Genomic DNA, 17,489 nt, shown 5'->3' with positions numbered 1-17,489 from the left:
TGAGAATTCCCAATAACAATGAAATCACAGGTCTAGTCCCTTCCTTTGCATTATTGTAATTATTTTGTATATTGCTTCACATGAGTCTTTCCAAGTTTCTCTCAAATCTTTGTTTCCCATTGCCTAGTAATATTCCATTATATTCATATGCCACAGTTTATTCAGCCATTCCCCAATCAAGGGGCACTTGCCTTACTTACAGCTTTGGACTACTACGAGAAATGCTGATGTGAATTTTTTTGTTGCTGTTGTTATATACAGGACCTTTCTTTCTGTCCTTGACCTTCTTGGGTATGAGCACAGTTATAAAGCATTTCCCAGAGTGTATGACAGCTTTAGTTCATGGTAGTACAGTCCCTAATAGTATGATACTGTGACATAATACAGTAAGAATAGCTGGAATGCACATGATCAGAAATGGCATAACTGAATTCAGATCGATTTTGGGAAGTTTAAAGCATTGTCCCTCAGAATCAAAAGCTTCAGAGATGAAAGAGACCACAGATATTAATGATTAATGTGCGTCCAGTTGACTTGAATCTCAGAATTCCCTAGAACACTGGGAGGTGAAGTAACTTGTCCCAAGGTCAAAAAGTAGTGTCAGAAGTGAGGCTTGGATCCAGGAATTTCTGGCTCTGGGGTCAGCTCTCTGGACTTTCTATCCCCAGCACTTAACACAGTGCCTGGCACATAGCAGGCACTTAATAAATGTGTATTGAATTGAATTGTCCACTATCTTAAGCTGCTTCTCAATACAAACGAAAAGAACACTAACTTTGAAGCCCAATTCTCCGCAATTTTAACAACCCGTCACCCCCGAAGAGATGAGAAATAAAGCTCTCTCTCTTTTTTTTTTTTATAGGTGAGAGGGTAAAGTGGGAGGCCATGGATACGGAACAATTGTAGGCTGTCTGACTGGATTGCCGATTAACTGTTTGTTACCAGGGAAATCTCACTGGGTGGGCTTCCGAACTTGACTCCCACTGGGTGGGTGGATGGGTGACGTATTTGTGCAATGGGATCATTGGAAAGGAAGGAGAGCTTGCAAACACTAGCCTGCTTTTTGCAACTGCATTCTTCAACTCAAAAATGGGAGGAGGAAGAAGGGAGTGGTCAGCTCTGCCTTAAAGTACACTACTAATAACTGAGTCTATATGCAGGGATACCAGAGAAGAATCTGTTGAGCATGGAACACGGCGATGCCTAAGCATGCCTAGCCTCATCGCTCTGCAGGAGCCGCAGGATTCACAGGCAAGAACCCAGCCTCCATTCGCCAGCTTCCCGCCTCACTTTCAGAGGTCCCTGGCGTCATCACGCACAGCCCCGCGACGCACGCACGCGCTCTTTAAAGGGAGAACTCCGCGGGCGCCGCCGGGCGCAGTCCAGGGAGGGGTGGGCAGCGCAGCGGGAGAGCACGCTGTCGTGGCGTCGCCGGGAGCCCGAGGTAGGCGGGCGAGCCGAAGAGCCGGAGAGAGGGGGCGAGGAGGACCCGGGGAAGAGCGTGAGCTGTCCCGGGTGCTGTGGGGCCCGAGCGCGGCGTCCCGTGGGACAGGGCTGGCAACATGGCGACCCCGGCTTGTATCCGGCCAGGGGTCTGCGCGGCTCCTCTCGCTCGCCCTCTGCTCCTGCTCTGCTTCCAGCCTCTTCTACCAGACCGCCGCCGGCTCCGCTTCCCCCCCCCCCCGTTCGTCCCTGTGTCCTCTTTGTTCCCTCCCCAGCATATTCCTCCTCCTCCCAGCTTCCCATCTCCCCGCCCCCTCTCGTTAAAGCACCTACTAAGTGCAGGGCTCAGAAAGGGCCGCAGAAGTAATTGGTGCAGCTCTTGACCTCCGCGGGAGGGAAGCCAGCTGAACCCAGAAGCGTAGTGTTGGGGCTCAGGGAGGGGAGAGAGAAGAGCCCCTTCAAGTCAAGATACAGTAAAAAGTGCTGTTCCTGGACCCATACCTCAGTTTCCTATCTGTAAAGCAGGAATGATCATGCCTAAGAGTGTTTGAAGAAAGCAAACTTTAAAGCACCGTGCTAAAATAAATGTCGGGTGTTATCCTTCATTTGGGTGCAACCACATTATCTCCGAGATCCCCACCTCTCCCCTTTTTCAGGTCATAAAATACTGTAGCATTTCCTGTAGACTCTGGTTATTGGCATTAAAAAAAGGTATTCATTGATGAGGCCTGACAGCTTGGTACGGGGGGATATTACTGGCTCTGTAGTCACTGGGACCAGACTTCAAATCCTATGTTTGATTCTTAAGTTATCTCGTGCAAGTCATTTACCTATTCTTGCCCTTAGTTCCCTCCTCATTAAAAAGGGTGTTAGACTAGATGGTTTCTAGCATTCCTTCCAGTTACAGATTTATGATTCTGTGCTTTATGAAAATGGCCTTTTAAACTTAATGATTGAACCGGTAATAAGGGCTGAGGATTATAAAACGGGTTTGCATTCAAGCGTGTTTTCTCATTTGAGTGCAACAACAGACTTGTTAATCAACAAGTTTTTATGAAGCCTCGCTAAGTGCCAAGCACAAGGGATGCCAAAACAAAAGTGAAACAGCCGCTAAGCTCAAGGAGCTTATGTTTTTGTGGGGGAGACATGTACGTATATTTATGTACAAAATGCATAAGTAGATGGAAGATAATTTTGAGAGGGAGGAGTTACATTAGCACTTGGAGGGGGTCATGAAGGGCTTTGGTGTTACAGTTATTTTTTCAGATGAGGAAACTGAGTCTCAGAGCACAATGACCATGGTCACTTAGATTTTAGAGTAAGGATTCCAGCCCACATCTTGGAGCTCCTTATGCTGGTGGACAGCTAGACAGGATGTTGGTCAGAGAACAAAGAAATCTGCTAAGCAGTTTGGTGATTTTTAGATGATGTTATTTAACGTTCAGGCCTCAGCTTTCTCATCTGTAAAATGAGATTGGATTAAATGATTTCTGAGGTCCATTCTAGCTCTAAAAGTCTTTGCTGCTTGATCCTGTAGTGAGACCCAGCTTTCCATTCAGTTAATCCACGAAACATTGTTCGGCATGTACTGCGCTCAAGCTACTGTGCTGGGGTTACAAACACAAAACAAAAACAGTTTTTGCTCTCTTCTGTTGGGGGAAAGGGGTGAGAAATAGTGTGTAGCACAAACAAGGTAGTTTGGAGAGAGAGCGCTGACAGCTGGAAAAATCCAAAAAAAAGCCTTCATATAGCTAATCTGTCTCCGCCCTGGCACAGAGGCCCTATCCTTTATGCTTGAAATGCTTCCCTTCCTTGCCTCAGCCTCTTGAAGTCTCTTGCCAGTGTGAACTCAACTGCTGATTGAGGCCTATCCTGATCTCTGTCCACATTGCTAGAACCCTTTCATCCCCTAAATTATTTTGAATATATTTTGTATTTTCTTTTCTGTATGCAGCACGGTGCCGTAGAAAGAGCACTGGGTTTGGCATCAGAAGACCTGGGTGAAATTCCTTCAGATCAGCTTCTCTGGGTACCTTTTTCCTCATCTGTAAAATGACAGAGTTGGACTAAATAGTTTTGAAGATTCTTTCAGTGCTGAAGCTCAATAAGAACATAAGCTCGCTGAGGGCAGGGACTGTTTCATTTTTGTATGTGTTTCAGCAGCTAGCAGAGTACCATGCTTAGAATAAGATGAAGGAAGGAAAGAATGTTAACCTGAGCTGAATCTTTTAAAGGAAGTTAAGGATTCTAAGAGGTGACATTGAGGAGCAAGTACATTCTAGAAATAGACAAACGACCTCATCAAAGACTGAAGAAAGAATGCTGGATTCAGGAACACCTGATCTGGACTAGTCGATTTGTATCTTTTATTGACATAGTCAGATTCTATTCACTGCATTTAATTACTGGTTCAATATATAATCTATGATTTGTGGGAGGGAATACACTTTTTGTTGTTGTTGGTTTTGCTTTTTGGCTTTGCTCTGGGTTAAGTGACTTGCCTGGTCACATAGCTAGTGTTAAGTTTCTGAGGTTAAATTTGAACTCGGGTCCTCCTGACTCCAAGGCCAGAGCTCTATTCACTGCACCACCTAGCTGCCTGCACCCTTTTCCCCCAAGGAATACACTTTTGTGGGTCATATAAATTTAGACCTGGAAGGAATCTTGAAGATAATTTAGTCCAATCTCTCTCATTTTTTAATGAGAAAATGAAGACCCAGTGAGATAATTATGTACTAGAGCCAGTATTCAAACCCAAATCTTTTGATAACAAAACTAAGGCAATTTCAGCTATACCATGCTTGTCTCTGAAAGACCTAAGGCATGTTGTAAGCTTTCTGTAAGTTCTTCAAGAGGCTGTGGTGTAGTAGAAAAAACATTTAGTCTTAGAATTAGGAATCTGCATGTGTGAGCTCCAGCTCTTTTACATTATTAGTGGTGGGGAAAATCACTTAGTCCTTGTGGTTTCCAATTTCCCTGTCAACAAAAAGAATAAAATAATTCTTACCCAGTAGTTTGACAGAGTTCTTGAGGTCAAATGAGATACGTGTGAAAGTGCTTTACAAACTCTAAATCGCTGTGTGCAAATGTAAAGCAGTATTTATTTCTCAATGATGTTCAGAACAGAAATATTATTTGCCCTAAATAACGATAACCAAGAGAAGTCTTCACTTGTTTCTGATGGTGCTGTGCAACAAAATAAGAAATACTTAACATCAAATTCACTTTGAAGATCTGGGTGTTGTGAGGATAGGGAGGAGATAGACTTTTACATCTCATCAAATTATTTCTGTTCCATCTGGTCAAGCTGGCTTTTCTACTACAATAATACTTATCTCCATGTATTTGACTCTGGCTCCTTGCTGTTTCCCAGGTGGACATTACAGGATCTCAAACTCCGTTGAATCCAATATAGCAGCACTTTTGAGTTTTAGTGAAACTTTGCAAGATGTCTGTGGGCAATCCAGTGCTCAACTGGTGAGTTAAATCTGTTGTCATATCCTCAAAAGAAGGTAGAAACGGGGTTGAAGGATTTCAGTCTAGAAGAATTTGGTGCAATTTGTAGAGAAATCAAGTCATTTCAAGACTTTCAGCTAGGTACTGAGTGCCCTAGAAATTCCCCCAGTCTGAACTCTTAGACACCATCTTGGGTAGTTATACTTTTGCTCAAGAAATGACTGCACCTCACTCTTTGGAAGCTTTTCTTGGGCTGCATTCTGTTTGATTTGGCAGCTGATTATCTTGGGGGGCAGGTTTGTTGGTTCTTCTTGTGTACTAGAGCCTCTCTATTTAACCTTCATCTTACGCTGGTTAGAAAAGAGAAGTAGGATAAAAAAACAAAAGAGAACATGGGCTTCTGTACCATTTATTTTGGCTTGTTACTCCAAACCAATATATTCCTCGTTACGAGATGAATAATAACATTTGTTTTAACAACTGTATAAAATGCTTATAGTTCAAAGACCTCAGTTTTGTAAAGCAGAGTCTGCAAAATACAGATTTTGAGGTAAAGGTAAATTTCTTTGACATTTTAACAGTAAGCTTTGTTGCTTAATACTAGAAACATGGAGTGGTTTGGTGGAAAGAGCTCTGCATTAGAAATCAGAAGCCCTGGGTTGTTTTTTTCTTTCTTATTTTGGTGAGGCAATTGGGGTTAAGTGACTTGCTCAGGGTCACACAGCTAGTGGGTGTTGTGTGTCTGAGGCTGGCTTTGAACTCAGGTCCTCCTGACTCCAGGGCTGGTACTCTATCCACTGCACCACCTAGCTGCCCCCAGCCCTGGGTTTTTATCCTAAGTTCTCTATTCCATAATCCTTGTAAGTCTGAGCAAAACACTTGACCTCCCTGGTCTTTAGTTTGCTTATCTTTAAAATACCTGTTGTGCATACCAGGACTATTGTGAGGCCCAACAGCACTTTGGAAATTGTAAAGTGCTAAAAATTTGGGCTAAGAATAAGAAACCATAATTTCACCATTGTTATGTTCTGTAATACTTGATACCTGATATGGTATGGATTAGGTATACTTTCATTATTATAGTTAGATTTTCATTTTGTGAACTGGCAAAAGTGAAATCTACCATTTTGATAAATGCTTCATTGTTAGGACATCATGGTGTTTTATTATGTACATGCTTGAATTTGTTGCAGTTACTGCAAATAAATGCTTTCGTAGTGCACGTGATTATATCATGTACAAAAATGAGCAATTTCATTAGTTTGTGTACTCTTACCACCAGTATAAATAAAGCCTTCTTGCATCTTAATAGATGGATTTTTAAAAATTGCTACGATCAAAAAAATTCATCACTTATTGTACCAACCTTGCTGATGATGAGCCTTTCTTAACTTAGCTAGGCTGGTCTCAAAGCTTTGGAGGCTTATTAGAACCTAACATAATACTGACTTGAGTGTTAACATCATTCTCACTTGCCAAGATGGGAAATATAAAATCCTAGGATTAATAGAAGTACTTTGGAAAGATATCTTTTGGCAATTTTTTCCTGTTGAAAGTGGTATATCTCCCCCCCCATCACAACACACTAAAAACTTGAGAAAACCATCCTAAAACAACAAACCTTCAGTATTTTTGTTTTTATTTTATTGCATAGCATATACATTTTAGCAAAAAATAAAAAGATTTGAAAGCACAAATAATATCTACTTTAAATCCTGTGCAGTTAACACTTTTTTCCCCTGTAAGGAATAAATATGTTAAGTAGCTTTACTTGTGACATTTTAATTCTGATAAGGACTTTGAATTGTTGAATGCGAGTAAATTGCTTTGCTTCATAGGGATGTTTCACCAAAAAATGGTCTGGATGTATTTTTCTCACAAGAAAAATATGAAGAGTATTCTTTGACTCCCACTCTAAAGGAGCTGCTTGTTTTGTCCAAAAGGTAAAACTTTAATTTATTCTTTTATATTGTAGTATTTTATTTCATTCATAATATTTATTAAATTTTCATATTTAATTGAAAATTTATAAAGTTATTGATAGATTTTTAAAATACCTAATCTCAATGGAAAATGTCCATTCACCATCTTTTTTCTTAAGTAGTTGTGGTATTGATTATTTACTGGTTTAGATAAGTCTCTGGAAAAAAAATGACCTGAAGGTAGAAAATATCTACTATTTAAATTGGCAGTCAAATTACTTTTTAATTTTAAAGTTCCTACTGATAATTTCATATTTATGTTTTAGTTCATGCAAAAGTAAAGACAGTGTATTCATTCATCAAGAAAGGGACAGGTAATGGTTATGCAAGGCCAAAAACAAAATGGTTCTTCCCCTCAAGGAGCTATTGGGAGAAATAGCGTGTTACAGAGATATTAAATACAAAGTAGATACAAACTATTTTCCAGGGGGAGCATGAGCATTTGGGCGGTTTAGATGAGATTTCCTGTTGGATGTAGCACTTCAGCTGAGCTTTGAAGGAAGTCAGGGCTTCCCTGAGATGCAACTAAAGGAGTGTATTTCAGGCTGGAGGGAGAGCCTTGTGCAGAGAAGGAAGTAAGGTCTAGGGAATGACAAGTAGGTCACTTTGTCTGGAATGTTTTGAAGGTAAACAGTCATTCAGTAGGCATAAAGTGTGTACTAGGTTCGAGGAATACAAAAGGCTAGAACTGTCCCTGACCTCAAGGAGCTTGTATATAAAATAGCCTGTTACAGGTAGGCTGGAGCCAGATGAATTTGTGTTTTATCTTACTATCATGGAATGGAGCACGAGCAGAGGAGTGACATGATCAGAATATCAGGAATGTTAAGAATATTAATTTGGCAGCTATGTGGAGACAAATTGGAGAGGAGTGAGAACAGAGGAAGATGAATTAGTGCAGTAGTCCAGGCCAGGCTTTAAAAAAAAAAAAAGCTACATTCCTTGTGTCTACTTTCTTACTTCCCACTCCTCAAGCCCTTGTAGTCTGATGTCTTTCTCTATTGCTCTTGGAAACTGCTTTCTCCAAGGTTACTAATGATTACTTTGTTGCTAAATTCACTGCCCTTTCTCAGTCCTCATTGGGCTAGAGTCTAAAGTCCTTTTATTAAAGGGATTTGTTCTGTGAAGTTTGGTTTCAGTCAAAGGGACCTAGAGGGCCATATATGGCCTCGAGGCTGCAGGTTACTGACCCCTGGTCTAGACCTTTCTGCCGTAATTGTCACTGCCAGTCACCCTTTTTTTTTCTGGATGTTCTTGGATTTTCTTTATGCATTGTCGTGATCTTAGTACATTAGGATTTGATGAATGCACTTTTGTTTCCTTGCTTTCTTGTGCCCTTTTTGATTTTATAAACTTTGGTTTTATGCCCTGATAGTTTTTATCTTTCTAGGCAAGGGTCTTTTGAATATTCTTCATGCTGTGTTCGCTTCCTTGATCATTTTAATTGATCTTCTTTAGCGTAGTAATTGCTCTCTTGAGCCATACAAAACTACATGTTTTCTAGGTATGAATGCATTGTAGTGCTGTATACAGGACAATAATGTTTTATTTTTTGTTTCAACTGCACCTTTTTCACAGTGGCATGAGATAAATGTGCTTAGCCTCCATATTTTCTGGTGGTTGAATATTCTTTTATTTATTATTTTGTACCTGAACAGAAATGTGCTTTTCTTTAAAATCAAAATTTGATAAACCAAATGGAAGAAAGCCAGTAATTGATATGATTTTTCTCATAGCTTCAAACAATAAAGGGAGAAAAATTATGTGACAGAAATATTTTCCCAGTGCAAGCAGGGGTTGAATCATTGTACAGTGTGTGGAAAATGTCACATTTGTGATTATTTACAGTTTAGGACATAGCCAGAAATTTTAATTTGGTTTCTAATCTTATCTTCCAAATGCAGAGTTTTCAATTTAGTTTGTTTTAAAACTGGTCTGTTGAAATTTTGCATTGTTGACTTAATATAAAAACAAAAAATATCATCAGTTTCTGTTTTCATTATTTTATTACTTCAATTCTTGAACTGATTTTTTTTTAGTGATTATTACCTCTAATTATGTTGCCTTCAAGAATATGAGTTTAAAGTCCAAAGCCTTCATAAAAAAATTTCAGGAAAAAAACTTGTTTATTTGAAGATAATGGTTTTCTTTTAATTTACATTTGAATATTTTTTGAGAGTTTCAAGAATTAAAAATTCTGACCACAATGTTATTTATAACTTTTGGTTTTAAGTTAGAGTGAAAAAATTAAGTGACTGGAGGTTTAACATTAGAAAGTTTTAAGCTATATCAGACAGACAAAGGAAAAATACTCAAAATTAAGAATTAGAGGGATTATTCTGTAAACTTATAAATAAATTACCCAAACTTTTAAAGTTTACATATTGAAAACAAAGCAGTTTTGCATAAACATATACATTCACTCTTCTTTTTCATAGGACATCTGAATAGAAGAGAAGAGGAGTAGGTAGTTGACAAAATGAAGGGAAAAAACTTCAAACCATCAACTGAAATTAAGTATAATGCTGTAAATGTGGGTAGAGAAGCCCTGTCAGATGCTTTTGGTTTGTGTCCTGATGAAGATTTTGACAGCCACTCCACACTGAAATGATCTTGATGTGCTGCCACTTCATTCTTTGCTCAGTGTAGCCAATTTAAGCAGCTAGAATTTCTTGACATTCCTGCATTGGCATATCTGAGTCAGCATCTTGTTGCTGCAGTAGCTTAATCAATTTGCCAGTTTGTGCCACAAGGACAGACGTGTTCTCATATTTAGAGAGACAGCTGTGAAGCAGTATTGTTAAGAGTTGTGGAGTTTGAATAGCTCTCAAGACTTTTTCTTGTGAGAAATCAATTTGCTGTAATACATTTCTCCCAAGATCAGCAGTTAATGTTCATTTTGTTAACCTAAAATATGCTTATTTTTTAACAGTTATTGGAGAAAGCTTAGTAGTTTAACTATGTCTTCTTTAACCTGCATTATTTTTAGAGCCTATCTTTAGTGTGTATTCCTAGAATCTTTCCCTGTTCACCACTTACTCATTAACAATTGGAATTGCCTACTAGCTATCTGAACTTTGAAAACCAGCAGATCTTGAATTTTTCCTTTATGTTCTGGCTGAATATTTTTTGTGGTGTTGGCTTGTTTGGGCATTTAATCATGTAGTAGTAAAACTTTTTATGCCTTGTATTCAGTCCAAACATTGGGGAACTTAGTAAATACGGTTATTATTAAAAGAGGTTTGCTCCTTTTCCAGGCATGTATCTGAATAATTCTTCCTTGTAATTTCTGATCCTGAAGTACCAAGGGTTCTAGTAGCCAAGTACTAAGAAATCTAGGTGGTTTTATTTTATTTTCATGAATTGCTTTTAGTAGTGTGAAGATCTCTTAAGTGCGTAGGATTTTATTTGTTCAGCTGTACAGATTGGTGACCTGCATAGATTTTTCCCCCTCCCATTTCTGTTTTTTATTTTGGGGGGTTTACCTTTCTTTGTCCAAAGCGAGAGCTAAAGGATTGCACAATGATAGACCATTTATCAGGGAGCATCAACTTAGAGGTCAGCACAGGTGACTTGGTAGAAGTTTCAGTTACTATGCCTAGTGCTGATCAAGTAGGAGAATGGTTTTTTTGATAGCCTGTGATTTAATATTCCTTGTTAAGGAATTTTTATTTGAAAATGGAGCCAAGTTATAAACACTAAGAAAAATCATGTGTTGACATACTTCATCATTTGAGAAAAAACATAGAACAAGTGGTTAGTTATGTATAAATACATATAGAGTCTCTAGACTAAATTATTTCTGTTTCTCCTTGATGCTTTTTTACTGTTAAAAAAAAAGTCCCCACTAACATAACTATAATTGCGTGATTTTTTTTCTGTAAGCAAGGGAGTACGAAAAACACTGCTTTGCTTGTGAGACATAGGGATTTGGGCACATGACTGCTATAGGTACTTGTACGGAATCTCCAAAACTACCAACCTATTTTGAGGAATGGGGTGGGACAAGAAGAGCAAAGGTCAGAGGTTCTCTTCAGTGTTTGAGGAGATGGGATCTTGAAATTCAGAATCTTCTGGTAACTTTGTGAATTGAAATTGCACAACCATTGCAAAATCTGTTTTTAGTTGCCACTGATAATCATACTAATTTGTTTTTCTTACACAGGAATTTGAGCTTAATTATAGATAATTTACAACAAAACAAAAAAATATATTAAAGCTTTGTAATTAAATTTGCAAATAAATATAACACCTAGATGGATAATGAAAAGATTCCTTTATTCATAAAGAAATAATAAATGAAGTATAAGTAAGACCGGTATCTCTGTCTTTCTTTTTCTGTATATCAGCTGAAAGGTAAGCTTGTGATGCAATAATGTCCTGCAGAATATTTAGTCTGTAATAAGTGCCAGAGCTGAAAGATGCAGGTGGCAGAGCTTTGATGGTACTCCAGAATTTACTCTGTTAATCATGATGTATTCTGCCTCATGATCGGAATCAAGAAACTCCACTACTGTCAGCCCTAATTTTCAAATACCAATCTTCATGGTAAAAAACAAGTACTTCTAGATTGTAATTAATTTTTTCCCCTCATTTCAGACCTATAGGAGAAAATTTGGATGCATCAGCAAACCCTGTGGAAAATGAGCCAGCAGTTAATTCAGCAGCTCAAGCAAATGGGGATGTTAAAACCACAATAGAAATTGTTCCTTTCCCAGAGCCAAGAATTCCTTATCCTTATTTCTCTCGTTTCTCAGAAAGAGAACAGAAGTGTTATGTGGATTTACAAAACAAATACTCAAAAAAGCCTGTAAATTTCAAGACTTCAGGGTTAAATAAGAAGGAATATTTCCAGTACTTGGTATGTATTTTCTCCTTCTGTTTCCTTAAAAATTATTGGCAAAGTTTATTTTGTAACTATCCACTTAAAGATTTTAAAACATTTGTATTAAGGTACTTATCGTGGCTAAAAATTAAAGATTTGAATTGTGTAGTGGGCAGAGCTTTAATATTTCAAACATGAAAATGTATTTCATTCCTTGTGCTTTATTTTCATAATAAATGGGAATAGTTTGTTTTAACCTATTTCATGGTTGTTTTGAGGTTTAATTGAATATAATAGCACATAAAATATTTGAGCTAACAGATTTATATAGTAGCTGTTTATTGGGCACATGTATGAAATTTAGAGAGCCTTTGGTTGACTCCTGCCTCAGACATGAGGTATGTGACCTTGGATAAGTCACTTAACTTCTTAACCATACTTTAACACTTAACCACACTTTCCTCATTCATAAAAATGGGGTAAGAATAACGTCAGCCTCTGAGAGTTGTTCTGAGAATTAAATGAACTAACACAAGTAAAGAGTTGTGGACATCTTGAAGTACTATGTGAAGATTACTATCATGTGCGTTTTCATCAGAAATAGACTTAGTGTAATAGTTTTAGAGCTATCCTTCAGTAAGGAAGAGCTGGTTTTGAATCCTTTCTCATACACTGTTTTGCTCTGTGACTGAGTCTAATCACTTTTCTCTGGGCCTCTATTTCCTTATCTATAAAATAAGATAGCTGGTCTCAGATCTCTGAGACTTATCCTACTCTAAACCTATGATTTGATGATCCATCCATCATCCTCCTTTTGGCTTGGGAGTGACTCTTTTTTTATTTGTTTTTTGGTGAGGCAATTGGGGTTAAGTGACTTGCCCAGGGTCACGCAGCTAGTAAGTGTCAGGTGTTTGGTCTGATGCCAGATTTGAACTCAGGTTCTCCTGACTTCAGGGCCAGTGCTTTATCCACTGCACCACCTAGCTGCCCCTGTTACTCTGGGTTTTTAAAGGCTGTATCAGAGAGCCATATGTTCTGATCAGTCCCAACAAGCTGGAAAGATTTCAGAAATTATTGCAGTGGACTGTCCATTTCATCCGCTGTCTAGCATAACAAAATTAAGAGAAGCTTATCATCTCCAGCAAATAATAAATGGTCTTCTTGGCCAAAGAACTCATAAAGCCATCTGTTAAGACACACTGATGAAGTAATGGATCTTTGGAAGTATTGAAGCATATTGTGTGTGCAAGGTGCTTAACTAGGTGCCTAAGGAATACAAAGACAAGGCATGGTGTCTGTTTTCATAGAACTTCCAGTCCAATAGTTTACAAATTCTTTGAGGGCTAGGATTTCTTTGCTTGTGTTTTTCTTAAATTCCTGCTTTATTCAGGTAGTCAGTAAGTTATAATTGCTAAGGAAATGGCTAAGATACAGTATGATGAGCTTCTCTTTACTTTGCATTTCTGCATTTTTTTAGTAGTTGAAACAGGATTTGCTTCTTTATTTCTAATCCAAAGTTGAACGTATTCTCATTTAAAGGCTGTATCAGAGGGCCATATGTTCTGATCAGTCCCAGCAAGCTGCAAAGACTTCAGACATGATTACCAGATCTAGTAATTTGAGAATTAGAGGGCTTTTTCTGGGTCCCCCAGTTTCTGATTATATGTTTTACAATACAGACTCAATAAAAGGACAGTTTTCACTCTTTAAAAGATTATATATAGTTTGTTGTGTTTGGGAGGCAGCTAGGAGGTACAGTGGATAAAGTACCAGGCCTGGAGTCAAGAAGATTTGAGTTCAAATCCTGCCCCAGATTTGTGTGATCCTGGGCAAATCATTTAACCCCTATTTGCCTCTTGTTCCTCATCTGCAAAATGGAGACACACTGGAGAAGGAAATGGCAAACCATTCTAGTATTTTTGCCAGGAAAATCCTTGGACAAAGTCTGTGGGATCATGTAGAATCAGACATGACTGAACAACAAATTGTATTTTAGTGATAAATAATTTTAAATTATTATGTAAAGAGACAAAAGATTTCAGAAACCTGATTGAAAAGTCAGTTTAAATAAGCTACTACTTATAAGTGGAGGAAGCCAAACTGACTAAATGAGGAGTCTGAATTATAGGACATTTTATAAGCCATGCCACAGGTACACAGCTTAGACTAAAAATATGCTAACTGAATTTTGCCCAGTAGGGGCAAATAGATAAGAATAACTTATTTTAGTATATCAGCCCAAGTATTATTGACTTTGCAATAAAATTAATGTAAATGGATGTTTCTTTAGTGTTTGAGCAGAGTTATCACAGGTAAAAATTGTTATATAAATATTACTTAAATTATTTTTGTAGCAGACTTTTTAAAAGGTATTGAAGATAGCTCCTTTATTACCAGGTAATATTTTCTGAATTAGTCCAAAGGAATGAGATACTTATTACATTTTAATTTTGAATTTTAGTCTTCTTTAAGAACTGTTGATGTTGACCTTTTTGAGGAAATTAACTCAAATTATTTTTAAACATTTTGTTTATAAAGTAAATTTATGGTTATCTGTTTATTTATGTACCCACTAGCCCTTAGATTGCCATAATACAATAACTTTAAACAGAATGGTTTGTTTAAAAATGTTAGGTTAAAAATTTGAGCTCATTCATTGCTATCAATACATGTATAAAAATTTATTTAATGAACATAATGCAATAATAAAATTGAAAAAATGCTAAAATGACTCATTGGACATTTTTAAAGTTGCTAAAACACTTCATTAATCCTCCATGTGTTGCCAAGTATCATGGTAGCTTTGCAGTAACACTTTAGACTGAATAATTATTGTCAGAGCTCTCTCTCAAATTATTATTATTACCTACTTTAGAGCCCCTTTTTTTTTCCTTTTCCCTTTAGGATATGAAAAAATGTGTAAATGATGAAGTTGCTGAATTTTTAAAGTTTCTTCAGAATGCTGCAAAGAGTTGCAGTCAGGATTATGATATACTTTCAGATGAAGCACTTCTATTCACAAAGGTAAAGAATGATAATGTTTGTAAATAATATCATTTATGGAAAATGAACAATAGTATACAATAACATTTCAAAATGTACTTCTTAGTATGCAGCAAATTTTAAAATGTGTTTGCATATAGCAAGCAGCATGTTAGAGTAGAACAAGAACTCATTCTAGAATCAAAGGACCTAGGTTCCAGTTGTCTCTTTGATTCTTACTAGTTGTGTGACCTTGGACAAGTAACTTCCCTGGGCCTCACAGGTTTTCTCAGGTAAAATGAAGGGGTTGGATTAAATGGCCTTTGAGATAAGGTCCTTTACAGCTTTAGTGATTCATGATTAGTCCACTTTAGTTCATTTGAAAATATCTTTTCAATTCAGAAATTCAATTTGTATTGATATTTTACTTCTTTTAATTTTTCATGTATTGTAAAAGTAAAAATGTTTTCAGCAGTGCTAATCGTAGAATCACAAACTTTCAGAGTTGGAAGGGATCGTGGCCATCTAGTCCATCATACGCCCTGAAAAAAGTTTTCCTACAGGTTCTCCTCTATGGTAGCAGAACTTCAATGAGGGAGATTGTACCATCTCCTGACACAGCTCATTCTACTTTGAGATAGTACTGATTGCTAAGAAGATTTTCTTTGCATCAAGTCTAAATTTTCCCCTTTTGCAAAGTTAGGCAGGGTGCTGAAGTCACTAGTCAAGAAACCATAATGAGGCAAACTAGACAGTACAATAAATTAACTTTAGTATTGCCATGTCAACCAACATATGTAAAACATAACGTATCAAGTGATTTTTGGCTGTTCGGTCAAAGTAACTGGTTAACTATGGAGGTTATTACCCTAGCATGTTAAGTATTAGTAGGTCAGTCATCCCTCAAATGTTAAGTGCTACTTTGGATTTTTATACTTTAACTCACAGATAGGTTATCAGATCTGAAATGTACCTTTCATTATTTAAAATTGATCAACCGAACCATTTTTGAATTATCTAAAAAAAAAAAGTGACTAAATGCTTCACTGTGAGGTATTATAGTCAAAGAGGTTAAAAGATGGAAAGAAAAGGACCAGGATATTGGCAACAGTACTTTTTGTGTAGCAAAGAACTAGAAACATAATGCTTACTCACTGGGAAATGGCTAAACAAATCGAGAGTACTTTAGTGTATTGTATTACTGTTGTATAAGAAATAAGACCTGGAAGAGTTCAGAGAAACATGGACAGACTTATATAAACTGATACAAAATGAAGTAAGCAGAACCGGGAAAACAATAAACCTTTCTCTTGTAAAAATAAATGGGAAAAGCAAAAACAGAAAAAAGAAATAATAATTAAAATAACCAAATTTAGTTTCTTTGTAATCCTGTGTATGTTTTACTTTATACCAAAAAAGGACGAGAAAATATACCTCCCTCACTCCTTTGCAGAGGCAAGGGACCATGGAAATAGAACATTGTATATACTGGCTGACTAGAGTGATGTATGTTGATTAGATGTTTCTCAACTGCTTTTTTCTCCTCTTTTTTATTTTGTCATAAGGGAATGATTTTCTAGAGAGAGGATATATTTGGAAAGACAGGTGATATAAAAACAAGATAGGAAAAACATTTTTAAAAAATTAAAAAATAAAGCTTATGAAAGGATTATGACAGTTTTTTGCATGTGAACTGAAAGGTAGCAAGTTTAGTGATTCTTGTTTTATGGGATTTAAACATAGCTTTGATAATGCAATATCTGTTCATTTGTTAATATGTGGAATAAGCTAGCAATAATTGGTTTTTTAGCAACATTGAGTAGGAAAGGTGTTTTTAATAAAGTTATTAATGTATGATTTTAAGAGACTTCTATTGAAGAAGTTAGCTTTCTTTTGGTTTTAGACCCACTGTTTTTGAAACATTTGTCTTTAATAATTTTAGATTCCCTAAAAGACTAATTTTTCATTACCGAGGTCTTTCTAATATGGAAGGACTTTAATTTTAGTGTATGGCAGTTAAAAAAGTTCAAGAGACATAGTTTTGGGTAATTTAATAATTTTGTTAGTAAGCCCAGCACATTTATTAATAAAAGGATAACCATTTGGCTGTCTTTCTTAGACCAAAAGACCATTGTGGCAGTGGGCTCACAGTTTATATACCCTTTGAAAAGTAGGTGTTCTCTAGGGTGATTAGTTAATAATTAATCAGAGTATAAATATTACAATGAGGGGCTGAGAGTGACATCATGTCACCTTGGACTGAAAGAGTATCTGTATACCCAGACCACCCTAGCCTTGGGTAGTCTATTCGAAGAATTTATGCCCCACTCAAGCCTGAGCAGAGCACTATGGTTACTTTACCCGGGTGGAGTCTGAACTAGAAAGTTAATCCATGTTTGGAGGTAGGACTGGAATCCAGGTCTGGCTTTCTATCCACTGAGCCACGTTGACTTTGAAAAGGGAAGGTATAAAAAGCCTCATGAATTAATACTGAAAAATTTTAGTACTTAGAATTCCTATTCACCTTCCCTATCTCCATCTAATTCTGCATGTCCTACAGTAGGGAGCACAAGCAAGCCTGCTTGCTTTATGACTTGGGGTTCACCTACAGGGCTCCCTCATAGCAGTGACTGCCTGAAGCACACATCCACAAAAATGTAGGAGACAGCAGACTCTGATTCTGTCCCATCTTTGTGACGAAAGGGAGCATTGATGGAGGGTAGAGTGGTGCTCTGAACTATATGCTGGGGCAGGGGATCTTAATCTGGATCCTTGAACTTTTTTTTAATTGATAAATGTAA

The 17,489-nt window shown here is 37.2% G+C and overlaps 1 protein-coding gene across 1 annotated transcript in view; it reads left to right on the top strand.

The window, feature by feature from the left end:
• Positions 1-1,356: 1,356 nt before the first annotated feature.
• Positions 1,357-17,489, top strand: part of ICE2 (interactor of little elongation complex ELL subunit 2) — a 65,160-nt gene continuing 49,027 nt past the window's right edge. The window contains exons 1-5 of the mRNA XM_020968662.2: positions 1,357-1,444; positions 4,817-4,920; positions 6,738-6,842; positions 11,481-11,742; positions 14,611-14,730. Of these exons, the coding sequence (XP_020824321.1) occupies positions 4,892-4,920; positions 6,738-6,842; positions 11,481-11,742; positions 14,611-14,730 (516 nt within the window). The 5' untranslated portion in view covers positions 1,357-1,444; positions 4,817-4,891. The remainder of the gene's footprint in view (positions 1,445-4,816; positions 4,921-6,737; positions 6,843-11,480; positions 11,743-14,610; positions 14,731-17,489) is intronic.

Source organism: Phascolarctos cinereus, unplaced genomic scaffold, assembly GCF_003287225.1.
Source record: "Phascolarctos cinereus isolate Bilbo 61053 unplaced genomic scaffold, phaCin_HiC Scaffold_3;HRSCAF=262, whole genome shotgun sequence".
NCBI classification, from domain to species: domain Eukaryota; kingdom Metazoa; phylum Chordata; class Mammalia; order Diprotodontia; family Phascolarctidae; genus Phascolarctos; species Phascolarctos cinereus.
The sequence above is the reverse complement of the archived record's forward strand: the minus strand, read 5'-3'. Positions and strand labels throughout refer to the sequence as shown.